Source organism: Momordica charantia, assembly GCF_013281855.1.
Source record: "Momordica charantia cultivar OHB3-1 chromosome 6 unlocalized genomic scaffold, Mcharantia_2.0 BLBB01000006.1, whole genome shotgun sequence".
NCBI classification, from domain to species: Eukaryota; Viridiplantae; Streptophyta; class Magnoliopsida; order Cucurbitales; family Cucurbitaceae; genus Momordica; species Momordica charantia.
This window is the reverse complement of record NW_028275164.1, coordinates 426,162-444,538: the sequence shown is the minus strand read 5'-3', so window position 1 is coordinate 444,538 and position 18,377 is coordinate 426,162. Positions and strand designations below refer to the sequence as shown.

At 32.8% G+C, this 18,377-nt stretch overlaps 1 protein-coding gene across 1 annotated transcript; it reads right to left on the bottom strand.

The window, feature by feature from the left end:
- Window positions 1-7,299: 7,299 nt before the first annotated feature.
- LOC111007247 (argininosuccinate synthase, chloroplastic) lies at window positions 7,300-10,158 on the bottom strand. Its single transcript, XM_022279541.2, has 8 exons — window positions 9,998-10,158; window positions 9,533-9,677; window positions 9,297-9,345; window positions 9,001-9,183; window positions 8,737-8,811; window positions 8,468-8,653; window positions 8,159-8,247; window positions 7,300-8,078 (listed from the first exon to the last, which is right to left on the bottom strand). Exons 2-8 carry the CDS (start codon window positions 9,643-9,645, stop codon window positions 7,526-7,528), a joined length of 1,248 nt encoding a protein of 415 aa, XP_022135233.1. The 5' UTR covers window positions 9,646-9,677; window positions 9,998-10,158; the 3' UTR covers window positions 7,300-7,525.
- Between the last annotated feature and the right edge of the window lie 8,219 nt (window positions 10,159-18,377).

Genomic DNA, 18,377 nt, shown 5'->3' with positions numbered 1-18,377 from the left:
ACTGCCTCGCCTATATATTTCACGGCTGGAAGTGACGTTGCCCCCGTCCCACTGTTACCGCCCGGTGGTACCCTCTGGGCCGATACAGATCACAAAGCCCATTATAGGAGATGGGCTTCTATAGCCCAAACTAATCTAAGGGATGACATGGGCTTTTGAGTAAATCGGAGGCAAAGCCCACTATCTGATAAATGGTGAAATTTTCTTCTTCTTCTTCTTCTTTTTTTTTTTTAAGATAAACAGAAAAACTAGCCTTCAGAAACCAGCCGACACTTTGTGAAGCCACAGAGGAAAATTAGAATCCCACAAAACTGACGAATGGAAAAGTAAAAGGAATTTTTGCCAAAAGGTCAGCCTAATTCAAATCTCTTTTTACACGGCTAAATCTTGTCTTCTTGAAACCTTGTGAGGCGCATCAGGAGCCTCTTCATCTCAGTAATATTCATTTCACGAGTCGTTTGCCCTCTCAGAAGATTAATTACCTCCAAACAATCGTGTTAGATATCCATTATATGAATTAAATTTACCCAACCTATCAATTTAAACTTTTTGGTTGAATGGTACTTTATTCATCCTTTAAGATAATATCAAAGTGGGATGTCTTGTGTTCGAATTGATGCATTGTTGTTTCCTCCCCATCTATTATAGGAGGGAGTACAAAAATTACTAGATTATTCCTTGTATATACATCGTTAATTAAAAGAAGTCCAGGTCTCAAGAAATGAATATGTATACGGTTAAGTACATAGGCATTAGGTAGTCTATTTTGTTTTATTTTTCAGATTATAAGAATATTGAATGATTTTTTCTCCAAACAAAAAAAGGAACGGTGAATGATTTAACTTCTCATAACATTATTTTGTGATTTTACCATTTAAAAATGCAAGTTGATATACCAATTCATTGATGGACAATAGTTGTAATTTACCATCTCCAAATCAATTAATGTGATTAAAAAACAATGTAGTATATTTTTTAAAAAAATAATTGTAGATAACAAGAGATATTATTTGACGATACATGATTAATATATCATTTACTCAATCCAAAATTACTATAGACTATAATTCTAAGCAAGAGCGTGAATTTACTGAGGCGTTCCAATATTGTTATACATTTATTGTTTGTTTTAGGTAAAAATATATTTTTCTACCCCTATTGTCAGGGGTATTGGGTATTATTATTTGCAAATTTTATCTATACAGTAAATAATATTACTTTTAATTACATCTATCCTTATGTTTTATTTATATCTTGAAAATGTTGACATGCATGACTCTCACCTGATCTCATTATATACTTTTTGTTATTTAACTTAATGAAGTTAATAGGCATAAATAAGTGACTTGTTATCAACTACACAAATAACTAATGAATTGAAATCTCAACATCAAAACAAATGTACGTGAGAAAGAGAGACCATATGTTCCCATGAAATGTGTGGAGAGCAAGCCCATAAAGTATGAATTAAAGTGGATATCGTCAAAAAATTGAGAACAACATTCAAATATTTTCCAATAAAAATATCACTTTCTGCAAATACGTCAATATTTCGAATATTTATCAAATCTCATATATTATTGTATTGGAGATTTTTTCATATAACTCACCAGGTATATTTTCAAATATAACCCATGTTAATATATACACTTGACGAGAACATGTTATCAACTACCATAAATAATTGTCAAAGCGAGCATAGCTACACAATAAATGACATATATCTCAAACCAAGAGATCGTGAGTTCGATCTCCACCCCTACATGTTGTAAAAAAAACTAACGAAAATAATTAATCTATTAACGAATAAGTCCAATAATATTATATGTGGTTTTAAAATTGGGCCATACCACCCACCGTTGATAAGTGTATGGAAGAGAGAGTCCACATTTGCTTGCAAATGTGTGGAGGATTTCGAACCTGTGTAGTTGTGAAGAAAGTTGATATTATCACGAGAAACTTTCTATGATTTTTCAAAATAAATGTAGTTACCAGCAAAACTTCAATTTTTCGAATCTTGATCAAAACTTAAAATTCTGTTAGTGCATATAATTAACTTATGAAAAAACAGGTAGGATTAAATACCTCCATTCGTCAACTCGTTTTCATTTCAAATTAGTACACAATATCTTAGTATGAATGTTTTCTCTTAATAATGCAATTTGAAAAAATAAAATTAAAAATAACAAAACGAACATCCATCCTAAATCATTTAAATATTTATTAAAAAGAACAGCTCCTCATTTTAAATCCAGAAGTAAATGATTTATTTTTTAAAAACAAGCAGAAAAAATAAAATTTAAAATAAATAAATAAATACTTGCAATTTGGAAACCGAATCCACAACTTGCGGCTGCGCTGAACTATATAATTTAATTTATCCGTTGAAAATGAATGGACTGGTAATTTTGCCCGCTTCATTACATTTTTTTTTAGATATTATAAAGTTCTTATTAGTCAACAAATTCTCCACAATATTGCTGTATAAAAATAGATAAATACGGGCCATCTTTGCTGACTGCCCCTCGTTTCCAAATTTTTTTCACTAAGCCGTCTTATATCTTTTATCTTTTCTTAATTTAAACACGTCTAAATTCATTGCCTAAAAAGAGATTATGTCAAAATGTTGGTCTTTCTTTTAGATATTACACTAAATAGAATATAATTTAAACCAACCTCCCATTAATTTATTAGAGAAAAAAAGTACTTAGTGCATGACTACTTAGCTCAACTCAAATCAACATCAAATGAAAATATTTAAACATTCTCATATCAAGCACTATGAGTCTAATATTATATATGTAGTTTTTTTTAACTATAATTCAACATCGGTAGATTTGAATCTAAAATATTTTAAATAAATTAATGATATTTTAACAGATTGAAATATGTTTATGTATATTTTGTTTAATCATTTTATTGTCTCCTATAAAATCGAGATGGAGATGGCTCTACTGCATAGAGGATGAAGGAAAATTCCTACAAACAAAAGGGCATAAAAAGAAACAGTTTAGTAAGGTTGTTCTTCTTGGAAATGAAGATTGTTAGCTAAAGTTCTAAGAGTTCAAGGAGGGATGTAATTACACAAATTTCGAAGAAGTGATTTCTCTCTGTATGTACTATTACACTAATGAAAACTGAAAATGATATTTCTCGTTAATTGAATAGATATAATTATATTCCTCTATTCATAAACATAAAATAAACTAAACATATGAAATGATATACTTACTGGTTAAGGTGTTCACAACTTCATTAGAGTTTCGCATGGTGAAAGTGAATCGTTTGATTGCGTTCTATTTCTAATTTTTCTTTTATTTCATCGATTATCAACTGTGTTTCATTTTCGAAAATCTCCTCGGCAAACAAGTTTCCAAACTACTCTAGTTTTTCCAAGTTCTTCAACCCACTCTAGTTACTTGAGGTTGTTGATATATAAGTTGAGGGTTTGGTGAATTATTTGATATATGAGTAGGATATGCATATTATTGTGTTCAAATGAATGGATTTTCCACATAGTCAAACCCGAACATAATAATTTTGCCAGGACATTAATCACTTTTTTGTAGGCCAAATATCCCTCATTTTTTTTTATAATTTTATATATTTTTTAAATAAAAATAAATAAAATTAATATGAATTATGTTGGTGTAATATTCTAATTGATGTGACGGGTTGACTCTAATGATATGAGATGCGAGTTCATGATATGAGATGGGAGTTCAATAAGCCAAGGTGATCATGAAATGCAAGAATCTTATGTTAATACTGAGTCTAAGCTGGTGTGTCGAGCCAAACTGAGTAAATGTGTGTTATTTTTGTATATTTTTGTGAGGAATGAGCCTCGCTTTTTGTAGGAGAGCATTGATAAATATTTTTCTTATAATTATTGAACTCTAATGTCGAAGAGGTTTTAATTCGGCGTCATCTGTGTTGTTAGGTCGATATATCGAGTTAAGCTTCTATTAGTCGGTCAAAAGTAACTTTTCCTACCTCATTTGATCCTTGGTATGTGGACACATGTTTTTTTTTTTTTTTGGTAAAAGAGTCACGTGGAACGCTAAACTTCACCCCTATCAAATTCAAATTTTTGATAATTTATATATATTAATCGTGAATAAAATCAATTTAACCTATCAAAACAAACCAGTTTTTAGAGGGTGAATCACGTTATCTCCTTCATCATTATAAAACCTTGATTTTTTTTCCTATTTAAGTCAACTATGAAGTAAAATATCAACACAAAATGGTCCATTGTATATATCACTTTAATTTTCTACGAATAATTGAAAGCAATGAATATATTCATCATGCATATCTTCAAAATGGAGGTACCAGTATTCTTATATAACAATATTTTTCTACAAAATGCACCAATATTCTTATCAAACGATATTTAATTTTTCTTCTCAAACATCAATCTAAAATATATATTTATACACACCATCATCGATTTCATTGGTCTATGCATATATTTGAGATTCTCATTTCAAAAATGCTCAAATATAAATATCACACAGTTCCTTCACTAACTAAAATCACAGTCACCTTTTGAAGTTAGGGAGGCAACAAAAATAAAAAGTAGCAATTTTATATTCATAGTAGTTGACATAAAATATTAAATTAAAATAAAGAAAATCATATAAAGATTTATAAATTAATCAAAGACTCAACCTTGTAAGAAAAAATAGTTATTATAGTTCAAATTTAAAAAAGCTGGATATATGAATCCATAAATGAAAATTATTACAACGAATTAAAAGCATCACTTTCTTGAAAATGAATCCCATTATTTACTCCCGCACAAAAAACAAAGATTATTTTTGTTATTTATGGTCAAATATTAAAAAAAAAAACAAAAAGATTCCCTATATAGCACCTTATCACGTTGTTTTTCTTGCTATATTAATTGGACTATAAAAAGTTACATACTATTTTTTCAACGAATGATTGAAAGCAACAAATATATTCAATCTGCAGTATCTTTGAAATTAATAAATCAATATTCTCACATGACAATTTATTTTTTGTTCTACAAAATATAACAAACACTGTTGTCGAACAATATTTAATGTATTTATTCATACCACCACCAATTTTATTTATATATCGTATGGATTTGAGATTCTCAACTCATAGATGCCCCAATATAAACAATCACGTAATTCCTTTCCAACTATAACTACCAGCAGAGAGACAACAAAAGCGAAAGTAGTAATATTATATTAATTAATAGTAGACCTAAAATGTAAAATAAAATTAAACAAAAACACAGAAACATAAAGATATATAGATTAAAAAGTAATCACACGAAATTAGATGCAGATTACATATTAGCTGGTGGGGAAAAAAAATAGAATTCAAAGTTTTTGGTCAAAAAAGGCAAAATACAAGGGTCACTTTAAAAAATGGAGGAAGAAAAAGTTGAGAAGGTATCTGCAGCTGCAGCCAATGGTACAGAGCGATGGTGGCGATTGATTCTGTCCGACTCAGCACGATGCAAATTGCGGACGGAAATTTGGTGGAATGGTCCACAGCCGGGCGGCAGCAAAAACCCACGAAATTTAATAATATAAATAATAATAATAATTATTATTATTTATTTTCCTTCCTTCTTCCCTATTCGACAGACCATTTTAATTATTTTTTTATAATGCAAAACTACGACGACCACTCCACCTTTTTTTGTATTTTCCCTTTTTTTTGTCACTTTCAGTTCTATCAAAATTATTAATTTGAAAAATAAAATAAAATTGGCCTTCCACCGTGGCACCTAGGGTTAATTGTTTAATAGCTGGCAACCGCATTAGCTGTTCAAGTGTTCCTGCATTCTGTTCTTCCATTGTGGTGCCCAATTGCCATTTCTGTGGACCTACATTTGACTGTGGGCTTACGGGGACTTTTTTTTCCCATTTTTTTACATATTAAATAACAAAAAAAGGTGGGCCGACCTGAAATTTTTGGGTTCAAATTTTCTCTCCATTCATGTATTTGCAACTAAATTATAGTGGAGTTAAGAGTAGAAGAAATTTATAGTGGAGTAGTAAAATGCTCAAATATAAGAATAAACGTTTACGACAAAAATAGTATAATAGTCGTAAATTGACGTTGAAGGATAAAAGTTAGGGAAGAAAACTAATGAAATAGATCTCTCAATAATCTTGCTTGTATTAACAGGTACCTAGCTCTAGAAAAAAGAGAAACGAATAATGTTGCGTGGGTTAGTACCGTACTCATGTGGTGTTAATAGCTAACAAAACATCTAATTTCTTACTTTCTTGTTTCCAATTTATAGTTGTGTGTGACGGGGATAAAAATCAATTCTATTGCCTACGGTTTATAGTATAATTTTGAACATTTTAATTTATTAAAAACTAATTTCCACTTCAATCTTCCAGCTTTTAAGAAGAAATAATTGAAATAAAATGATTTACAAATGCATTTACACTTATTTAGATGTTTTTTAAATTAGGAAAAAAAAAAACTACCAAGCACATTTGTTGTTTTACTCTAAAAAAATATTTTATACAGATATTATGGAATGGCTAACCTATAAAAAATGGAGAGAAGAGAATTAAAACGGTTCTCCATAGTTAATATTCAAAATATTATTATCATCAACAAAAAAAGAAGATTGATTTAAAATTTTACAGATTCCTTACCAAACCTGACAATCATTTCCAGGAAAAATGATTCTTTTATGGAGGAGGAGAAAAATGTCAGTTCACACATATTTTACACGGAAAGACGTTTAAAAGCTGAACTTCCTTATTTCAATCAACCTTTTCAAAACCAATGTGAAATTCAAAAACCAAGAAGCAAGAACGAAGTTTGCGAAATCCGAAATATAATTTAAAAATAAACAATTCCTGCCCAAATCAAATGGAATAATCAAAGAAATGCTCGTGGTCAAATCAAATTAAGACAACGTGATTCCGTTTACGACAAAACCCGTAATCTATGTTACCAAATATTATAATCTCAAGTTAATAATTCCGAAGAAAAAAATGCGATTAATGTAAAATCACATCGCCACGTGTTCTTTTTAGTTTCTACTATGCAATTAAAGCATTAAACTTTTCAAGGCCTGAACTGAATCTAGTCAAGTAATTCTTTTTTGTTTTAGCTTTTTGGCCGCAAAATAACAAAGAAAAGGGCGTGGAGATTCGGAATCCGAATTAAATTAGGACACAGAGGGCACAGTGCAGTACAGTAACAATTCAGCAGCCAAGTTGAGTGGTGACCCAAATCTAGCCTTGCTTTTTGAAAAATATCATAAAGCATTGGAAAGCAATAGCAGACCACGGTAATTATTTGACAATTGTCATTCATTTCCTTACGGTGAAAATACGAAAGATTCTTCTTTCAACTGCGGGGGCACCAATTAAACATTGACAATAACTAAACTCAAACTGGGTTACAAATTTTTGATTAAAAGTTAAAACTAGCCACACCCAAGCCACGCAAATTACCATGTCCCAGCCGTTTTATTCAGTCTTGCAGTTGAAGAAATTAACTGCTTTTCTCAGATTCCTTGTTCAAGCATGGCTCGGACTCTGGTTGGGAGGCCGTAGAGATGGATGAATCCAGCAGCATCAGCTTGGTCGTACACTTCCCCATTCTCAAATGAAGAGATGTCTTGCCTGTAGAGGCTGTTTGGGCTCTTGCGCCCGGTCACGGTCACCGAGCCCTTGTACAGTTTGAGTGTGACTGTCCCAGTGGTTGTTGCGGTTATCTTCTCCATGAATCCGTCCATTGCTTCACGGAGTGGGTCGAACCATCGCCCTGCATACACCAGCTCGGCATATTTGAGGGCGAGTGAGTCCTTGACTTGTATGGTCTCTCGGTCGAGCGTTAAGGACTCAAGCTCGCGTGCAGCAGTGAATAGGATGGTTCCTCCGGGAGTTTCGTACACGCCTCGGCTTTTCATGCCAACGAGGCGATTCTCGACCATGTCAACTCGGCCTATGCCGTGTTTCCCGCCGACCTCGTTAAGCTTGTCGAGAAGAGAAGCTGGTTCAAGCTCTTTCCCATTGACAGCAACAGGAAGTCCCGAGACAAAATCAATCTCAACATATCTGCAGTAAACAACAAACACTTAAGAATTGAGCTGCAGAAATGCATAGGAAATGAATGAAGGAAAACAGAGGAAATTTACTCGGGTTGGTTCGGCGCATCCTCGGGATCAACGGACAGCATATACATGTCCTTCTTTGGCTCATTTGCTGGATCTTCCAAAACGTCACCCTTAAGTCACATGAAATACAGAGATGAATACAGCACACAAGTCTCAAACCAGAAAAGCCAGGTCAGGGCTGGTAGAATGCAGTCAGTTAAAACTCACGCCTACCACTCGTAAAAGCCAAAAGAAAATGATCACAATCGTACAACAATTAAATTTCAGCACCAAAACTACAGCTTAATTTAATCTGTAGTAAGAAACAATACACTTCAAGCAGACAATTACCTCGTGACTTAGGTGCCAGATGTTCCGGTCTCGACTGTATATCGATTTCTTCGTGACGGGGACGGGCACGTTGTGCTTCTTGGCATATTCAATGGCATCTTCTCTGCCAGTAATATCCCATTCTCTCCAAGGAGCAACAACACGTAGTTTGGGGTTCAGAGCAAAGAATGTGAGTTCAAACCGTACCTGCACGGAAAAAGCAAAAAATGATGAGATTCTCTTTAGGAATATTCAAAGAAAATCAAAAAGCTATGGCAATCAAAGCAGACCTGATCATTTCCTTTCCCTGTGCAACCATGAGCAACAGCATCAGCTCCAACTTCTTTGGCAACATCCACCATGGCCTACAAAAAAACATCACCATAACCCCTATTATTAACTCTTCAAGACGCGGACTAAAGAGACCAACCAAGTCAAATATTACTAAAAGAATACAGCTGCTGACCCAGAGAAAGGGGCTAGTAAATTTTCAAAACTATTGGTCTCTGTACTGCTAAGAGCTTCAATAGAAGAGATAACAAGTAAGATCTAACCTTGGCAATAACAGGGCGGGCCATGGAGGTTCCAAGCAAGTATTTCCTCTCATAAATTGCACCAGCTCGCAAGCAAGGGAACACGTAGTCTTTCACGAATTCATCCCTCAGGTCTTTCACCACAAGTTGACAGGCTCCACTTGCCTTCGCCTTTGCTTCCAGACCATCCAATTCCATCACTCCCTGCATAAATTTTGCATTCTTAATAAGCCAACAAAGTGGGACCAAATATTCAAATCTACAGAAAGAATAAACCAATTATGTCGCCATGGATGCAGAGAGATCAAAAAACGTACTTGCCCAACATCAGCAGTGAAGCAAACCACCTCACACCCATATTTCTCCCTACAGGGAAAAAGATAAAAATGTCAAAATAACATAATATCGTCATGAGGATTTTAAATTGGGAAGGGGACTATATGCATATGCATGTAGCAGAGCTGTGGAAAACAAATGGGTCAGAGATACAAAAATTATGGCCATCCATCACAGTACTTGAGTGTCTATGGAAAAAATAAATTAGAACACCAACCTCAACCATGGAACGATAACCGAAGTGTCCAATCCACCGCTATAAGCTAAAACAACTTTGTTCAACCTAGCACGCGGCACACCGATGGTACACGCACCATGAGCTTCTCCCATCTCTCCAATAACGTCAAAGAATGCTCGAATTGCTGCAGTTGGAAGGGAAATCAGCAATTTATGGTTAGGTCTATTAAAAACACGATGATCAAATCAAATCAAACCAAATCAATTCGCGTTCGTGTGAAAGAACAGAACCATCTCAAATGAAACAGCCGTTTTAATTTGTTTGCTTCAATATGTGCGTAAGAAACGGCGAATTGTTATCAAATCCAGAGAGAAGAAAGGAAATCAGAAGATAATTTCAAGACGAAACCAAAGGCAGCATCGAGGGTGGGGGAAATTTTGAATTCAACGAGGTCATTTTTTGAATCAAAATGCGAAAATTAGCCAAAGCAGAAGTGTTGCGTACCGGATTAAAAGAGCAGAGAAAGAGAGAGAAGCTTAGGCCAAAGCAGCGGCGGAGGAGTCAGGATTCTCGCTCGAGCTCTCGAAAAGAGCAGACTATGAGCAAGTTACAATTTCCGACTCATGGGTTTCCGGCTGCATGACGGGCCCTTTTATCGACGAAAAATAATTTCTTTTTTCTTTTTCTTTTTTCCTTTGAAACAAAATTATTAAATTAAATAACTAATTTTGTATCAAATAAATCCATAAATTTTGAAAATATTCCTGAACTTTATAATTTCAGAAAAAAAAATTCAATTTTGATATTGTTTATGTAAGGATATGCACAACAGTATATTTCCGACTGTAGCTCGAACTCGGAACCCGGACTGATCTGAATACCTGTGGCGGACCTGCACAAAAAGGTGAGCACTCCGACGATCAAGTCAGTACAGGTCGGATTCTTAGTTTAGTTCGAGGTCAGAAATCATCGTACCTGATCGTGGAGTGAGGTCCTCTACTTATGGGTGGTAGTCCCGCCAATCTCGCGACGGTTACACCCGGTAATCTCGGGACCATCGGTTACACCCGGTAATCTCGGGACCCTCAGTTACACCCGATAATCACGCCGCTGACAGCAGCTCACATCGGCCCCTACCGAGCTTCCCGGTAGGTCGGACCTTGGCCAGGTTCACCTCGGCCCTCACACTTAGCATCCATCAACGCTAACGGCGGTGATCTCGGCAGTCCGAGCTGGGCATGACTCATAAGTCGTCTTGGAGAACCAATAGGAGTCCTCCACGTGTCCAGGGTATTCTTCCCCCAAACAGATATCTAATAATTTTATAAATTAAGAATATGTTGAACACAAAATTAAAAGTTAAAAGACTTATCATGCATTTTTAATATTTATGGACTTTTTTTAGTACAATAATATTTGAGGGTAGAGATGTAGATGGAGGTTCAGACTCGACATCTTTTGATAGGAGATATATATCTTAACCAATTGAACTATGATTAGTAAAGTTTATGAACTTATTCGACACATTAAATACAAATACGAAATTTGTAATTCAACGAAACAGAGCACCATTCTCCATAAAATTTATAATGCAATGGAAAAATTAATATAATAACATCTAAGGTAAAGATTAGAATTTTTAATCTTTTTTATCCAAAATATATATAGTTTAATTATTTAGCATTAAAGTTAAAAATTGTGCGGGGAGATTTTCGAAAAGGCTCCGGAAGTTTGGGCAAACCATGAACATGCAGCCACCAAAAGGAAAAATAAAAAAAAAAGGGAAACAAATTAAAGATATCGGGAGAAATATTCCGCACGTGAAATTGCTATCGGTTCCACCAAAGAGGGGGGAATCTGGAAAAAGTAAATTTGTAGGGTCAAAATAAATTTGCGCCTTCCAAGTTTTAATTGAACGGTCGATGCGTGTTTCACCATTTTTTAAAAAGAGAGACCAAATAAAGAGAAAACTACAAATATTTCTCAGTTCACGATCTTCTGTCTCCTTCACTGCCCTGGACTGCAACTTGCATTGAATAGGGTTTTTCTTTTTCCTTGAGAGTGTTTCGTTTCTCTCAAATAAATTTTGATTGATCTTACGATGCAACTTGCATTTGAATAGGGTTTGATATTTACATTATAGTCTAAATTCTGAATTCGATAATATAATCGAGTGAGTTTGAGACTCTCTCATATCTCTACAATAGTATGCTATTGTCCGTTTTGGGCTTAGCTCTCACGCCTTTGTTTTTTATTTCACCAAAAAGACCTCATAGAGATAATTGTCCTATCTTATATTAGTTATGATCATCTGTTTCTCTAGTCAATGTGAGACTTTGTTTGTAATCACCTTATAAATCGATAATACAAACAACATCATGCTAGGGAAGAGAGTGATCATTGGTATATAAGAGATGAAGATTATTTATTGATATGAAAATTTTTAGGTGAAACAAAAAATAAAGTCATAAAATCTATACCTAAAGTGAATAATATTATATCATTGTAGAGATACGTAGATAATCGTGTATAGAGTTTATAGAACTGCTTATGTATTAGTCTCTTTGCTTTATCGATCTGGGTGAAGGTCCCTCATGGATCGAAGATTGGCCATAAAAGTCCGTTGTTTTACGAGACCATTCTTCACATTTCTGCCCCTTAGTTCCTCTTCTTGTTTTTTTTTTTCATTTATTAAAAAAGAAAAAGGGATCTCGTAGGAAGCCGGAAGACAGTGGTCCATTTTCTCCTCTGCTAACGAAATAATTCAATAATTCTGACTTCCTTTGAAAATTTTAAGTCCACTCGTTTAATTTTTTTAAGATTCTTTAATGTATAGTTAATTATTTGTACAAATGGCTAAATCAAAAGAACAAAAAAAAAAATCAAATATTCTCGATCGGATATTTCAAAATCATTTTGTTTTTAAGTAAAGTGAATACAAATGGCAAAATATAATAACAGAAAAAAATGATAAATTAATTATTCTCGGCCGCACATTTTGGTAACAGGAAGTAGAACAAAAATCTAGTTGGAACTTGGAATAAGGATGTAAAATAATTAATAATCACTAGCTTTGTTTGAAAATATTCTGAGTATATTATTGGTGGTTTGTAACTTAGGTATGTTACAAGTTGGAAAAATGTCACTTCTCACGATCACCTCAGGATTAGATTACAGTATTGACACTTACCTTCCTAAAAAAAATAATAATAAGACACTTATTAATTACCTGAGGTGTTGTTAAAAAAATAAATAAAATTACTTGAGGTGAAAAATTCAATCATATCTACCTCTACAGGTTAAGTTGAACAAAATATTGATGCGTTGGAGAGAGGAAATTATGGAAAAAAAAAAACTTGCATGCTTCAAAACTTTATCTTTTAATACCGTTAAATATTTGACAATTAAGAGAAAAACAAATGTAAAGATTAAAAAAAAATAATTAAATAACGAGTTGTCAAATATTTAGTGGTGTTAGAGAGAAACACAATTTTCTTTCAAACTATCAACAATAAATTGACTTAGTATTGCACCGCAGGCCAATTTCAAATTCCTCGACCCTTTTTTTTTCTCTTTTACTATGTAATTGGAGATTTGAGGATGATATTGAATATGTTTACATATTAATATTTGTTTATTGAGAAATTTGTACGAGATAAATACATCATCAAATTACAATGTGCTGTTGTAAAAAAGATCAAATATTATAATCTGACGTAAAAGTATACATTTATTATGTATTTATTATGAATATATAAAGAAAATTTTATCCCTAGATGTGAACTAAAGATATTTACTACTCAAAAGTATATAATTGACTATTACATTATTAATTCGAATATATGAATAAAAGATAATAATTTAGCGAGTGCCCAAATCTCGAGATTTTTCAATCTTTAATTCTATTCCAAATATAAAATTTTACAAGAAAACAACTTATTCAATTATTGTCATATATCGTTCAACTTAATAACTAGTGGATCATACCTTTTGTTTTTCTAATACAACAATATAAGAAGTGGCAATTCAAACTCACGATTTTTTATCAATGATAAATACCTTAACCAGTTTAACTAAGTTCAAGTTGACAATGACATATCAATTCTATTATTTATTTCCACGATTTCGTGCCGTGATAAAACAATAAAACAATGTCATTATAATCCTAAAATATTTTCCAAATCTCAAAACTTTAATGGTAAAATAGTAACTATATAATGTGCTAGTGTACAAACAACCGAAATATAAAACTAAAGTATAACGTGACATTATTCTTCAAAATATATATGTGTGTGGGGGGGGGGGGGTACGACATTTTGTCCAATTTTCCTTTTTAAGCCTAACAAAATCTTAAATAAGTTGCAATTATTTTTACCATATTAAGAAGTTTTCTATCCATTATTCTAATTTTATGTTCCTTTTTTTTTGAGAATTTTTTATGTTCCACTTGTTGGGCTTACAAATTGGTTTCAGGCACTGTTACAAAAAGTAACCACGCAATAGCATTTAATACCACAGTTTTTAAAGAAAATTATTTAAACTTTCAACTTTCAAATATATATATATATATATAGACACACACACATATAGTCTTAAAATATATCGAAGGTGATTTTTCATCAACAACGAGTCAATATTTTATAAGTCGGAAGGATCTGAATCATCATAATAATACAGTTGGAAGAAGTTAAAGTACTACTTTGCTGCTTGGAACTTCTTAAATGTCGAGCCAACGTTTAAGTTATTGGTTGTTAAGAACTTCTTAAAGACTGAGCCGACCAATGGAGATTTGAACCGCTCATCCTCGTAAGGAACCCAACTGATGACTATTACGTTATTTGTCGTAAACTAACAACTATTTTTCCAATAAGACATCATGATTTGCACAACTTCATAATTGTTCCTTAACCACGGTTAGAAGGTCAACCTCTGTAAATAAAGAATTATGCATCATCATTCAAGTATCAAATTAAGTATACGTACTTAAGCATTCTTTTTGTGCAGGTTCCCTTATTCATTGGCTTTATCCAGGTTCGAGATATGGGAAGTTGGTCATGAATTGGCAATAGTTTTCTATTTTCTTATTCAAAAAGTGAGAGTAACAAATTTTGGTTGTAGAGGTATTGTTTTTTCTGTTCCCCTTTTTTTTTACGGAGACAACATAGTTGAATTTATCATATATATACATATATAACAAGTAATAAAATTTGGATATATATATATATATATATTTTAAATCCATTTAAAATAACATATTTCTATAATAGAATTGTATAAAAACGAATAAAAATTGCATGATAGTTTGACTCAAAATTGTAAGCAAATTACACAATTGTCTAATATATCGTGGATCCAAATATAGCTCGGGATAAATTATCATTCTTTATAGTTCGATCTCCCACCCCACAATTGTTAATCTAAAACGAAAAAAAGAAAAAAAAAAGTCATGAAATCTATTGTAATATAAAACCATAAACTTACCTTTTAAAATTTTAAATTTAAAACACAAAAACACCTCCACATCAAATATTGCTTTTGAAATTTTTACTTTTTACAGTAAAAAAATATTTTAAAAAAATAAATATGTCAAATATATAGTCACTTAATGCAGAATAAATTTAAAAATACGAAACAAAATTTAAATTGCATATCAAATCCCACATTAGTAATTTTTTTATCTACTTAAAATCAGAAGAAAAAAAAAAGGAGGAAAAAGGCGGAAGACAGGGAGGATATACAAAGTTTATGGCAAAAGGTTTATCCGAGAGGGACAGGGAGGGAATTCCAAACATGTTTTTGCAGCTCTGTTGAAATTCACACTCAAACAGCACTATGACCGCGCTGGGAAGTTTCTGAATCCACGTCCTTTGAATTTACCCCCCATTTAGGCCAAATGGATACTAAGTCAAATTGTACACGCAAACCCACACATATTTAACATTGAATGAATTATTTTCTTTTTTAAATTTTGTAGTATAGAAATTCAGTAACAACATATTTATGCTTCGGTCAAAATGCACTTTTAATTATTGAAATTTGAGTTTCATCTCTATTTTGGTCCCTAAAATTATAAAAAAAAAAGATGACACTTTTTAGTGTTAAAGTTGGGTTAGAGTTGTCTATTTATTTTAAAATTATAATTTTGTGAATAATATTATCTATGTGCATAACAATGTTAATTTATACTGGCCCTTAGATCACAATTTTTTTATTTATTTTTTTTTAGCACCTTCACTCACAACTTTTAAAATCAAGTTTGAAAGACAAATTTGATAACAATCTTTAAAATATTTTGCCAAATATGTGTTTGTTATTTGGGGCGAGATTGGAATGATGTTTATAATGATGAAAAGTAAAAATACCACTTCAAAAATCATTCAAAACTCGATAATTCACTCCACTGGAAATCCAATGCCATCCACAAAGGAAAATACTTAACTCTCGGAGGAATCTTGTCCTTACCACCATTAAATATTTGACAAGTCGTTATTTTTCTAAAACATTTTTTGTTTTCACATTTCTTTCTCTTAATTGTCAGATATTTAATGGTGGTAAAAACAAGATTACTTCATATTTTCCATCAACAAAACATTTTTAAACCAAAATGAAACACATTTTATTAAACAAAATGATTTTTTAATTTTACATAATTATCCACTTGTCTATGTGCTATTCAGGAGGAGCTTCCTCCTGGATCTTCCCGAAAAGTTTTTTCCCATTTTAAAGTTCTTGTGGCTGAATTATTTTCTAAAACTTATATGCTACATTTTCCACTGTTCACCAATCTACTACTCCTTAAACATTTTTTCAAATCACACCAGTTTGAGAGGTTTCCAAGTAATTTTAATCTACATCAATCAATCAATAATTAAAAGTAGAAAATTAATAATATCTTTTAAAAACACTTTTCATTACACAAAACATTTTTAAAAATTAAAAAATATACATCAGTTTGATGAGCCGGTTCGTAGCCGAACTGAAATCCACAACGAAGTTCTTATAAAGTTAAAATCCAAAAGGCAAATTTGCCTTTTGGATTTGGTGTTTTGCCCAGATTACGTTACTTACCATTTCCTAATCTTTCCTCTTCATTCTGCATTATTTGCTTCAGCAACTGAGTACATCACAGATCTGGAGCGAAAAAACCCGCGTCAGTAAAGAAACAATGCATTTAGACATAGAAAATAGAATTCCAATCCATCATATGAATATGAACAAACGCTTATATGAATAGGAAGTGAACAGAAAAGGAAAAAAAAAAAAAGGTTCGGCATCTGATTTATTAGACATCGTTTCAATTTTGGCGAAGACAACAGATCGATCGCGCAGTGAATGAAGACGAATAGGAAACAATAGTCGATAAACTAGTTAAAGATTTTCTGAAACTAAAAGCATGCAAAAAAACTGAGAAGAATGGATTCAAGTGAGATGAACGTCAAGATGAGAGAATACCAGTCGGCCAACTGCTGAGAGCGGGAAGTTTGAAGGAGGACAGGATCCTTAGGGCGAGGAGCGCGCAATGCCATAGCTCGTTTATATACGAGCCATTTTGTGCCTGTGTGTGGCCCAATACGATAAATGTGCACGTTCATTTGTGGAGCCCATATCTTGATTGGGCCGCTCAGGTCCAGAAGAGGATATCAACCGAAATACACCATTTAGATATGATATTTTTTGTAGCGAATAATATAATTATGATGCCTCGATTAACTTCGATTTCAAGTTTTTTGTATTTTTAGTTATTAAAAATGTTATTATAAATGTAGTATTTTTTTATCACTATTTTATTTTCTGTATTATCTACTGTAAAATTTATACAAAGGAACAAATAATGTTTTAAATACTTTATATGAGTCCATTCATTCAACTTCGACTTGAAGATAATATAGACAAACATCAATAAAACAATTTTAGAAATTTGCAAGTGAAACTAAAGAGACAAGAAGCGAGAAAGGAGTAAAATCCCAACAAGAAAAATAGAGGGAAACATCAAATAGAGAGGCACAAACCTCTTGAGGAGAAATTGTAGTTAAAGTGTCACTAGTCCAACAACCTTGACAATAGCATGCACAAACATAATTAGTAAAGAAATGTTATGCTCGTCAGCTGAGCATAGAGCATGTCACTGCTCCTCATTATGAACACTTTTTGTTCGATCTTGAGATCTATCAACAAATTTTGTAATGACTGTTAGGCTTACACCAATCACTCTTGTTCGACCTCCGAGGATTCATCTCCCACAAACCTAAGTTTCCATGGCTCTAATACCACTTGTTAAAGACAATGGTACCCCTCGTACATGAGTATCTCCACAATTGTATAATATTGTCCGCTTTGGGCATAGCCCGCACTGCTTTAATTTTGGTTTCACCAAAAAGACCTCATAACAATGGAGATAATTGTCATCTCTTATATACCCATGATCATTTGCTTTTGTGTAGCAAATGATCTATCTAAAAGTGCTTTATAGAAGTAGGCTCTCGTTGACAGTCGGGAGTAGATGAGTGCATGACTATTCGAGGCAAGATACAAGTGACACTTTGTTCGAGGGGAGGATTGTTGGGTTTGTAAGGAATGCAAACAAAGTCACACATTGGTTAGGGAAGCGAATGATCATGTGTATGTAAGAGAGGACAATTATCTCAATTGATATGAAGCTTTTTGGATGAAACCAAAAGTAAAGCTGTGCAGACTATACCCAAAGTGGATGTAAAGAAAAAAACACAAATATTCAACTCTGAGGTTGAGAGTTCGAATCCTCAGCCATGTATGATACTAAGAATAAAATTTTGAAAAGAAGAAATATTAAGAACGCGCACGTGCCAAGTCATATCACTTGTGTGAATTCCTCCCCTATCCGAAAATGATAATCGATAAGCGTGAT

Bases quoted from the DNA above. Each gene is read 5' to 3' on its own strand.
- LOC111007247 (XM_022279541.2), bottom strand. From the start codon at position 9,645: ATGGGAGAAGCTCATGGTGCGTGTACCATCGGTGTGCCGCGTGCTAGG. The intron at 8,812-9,000 runs GTTAGATCTTAC...GTTTTTTTGTAG, and splicing joins CCCGCCCTGTTATTGCCAAG to GCCATGGTGGATGTTGCCAA. The intron at 8,079-8,158 runs GTAAATTTCCTC...TGTTTACTGCAG, and splicing joins GATGCGCCGAACCAACCCGA to ATATGTTGAGATTGATTTTG.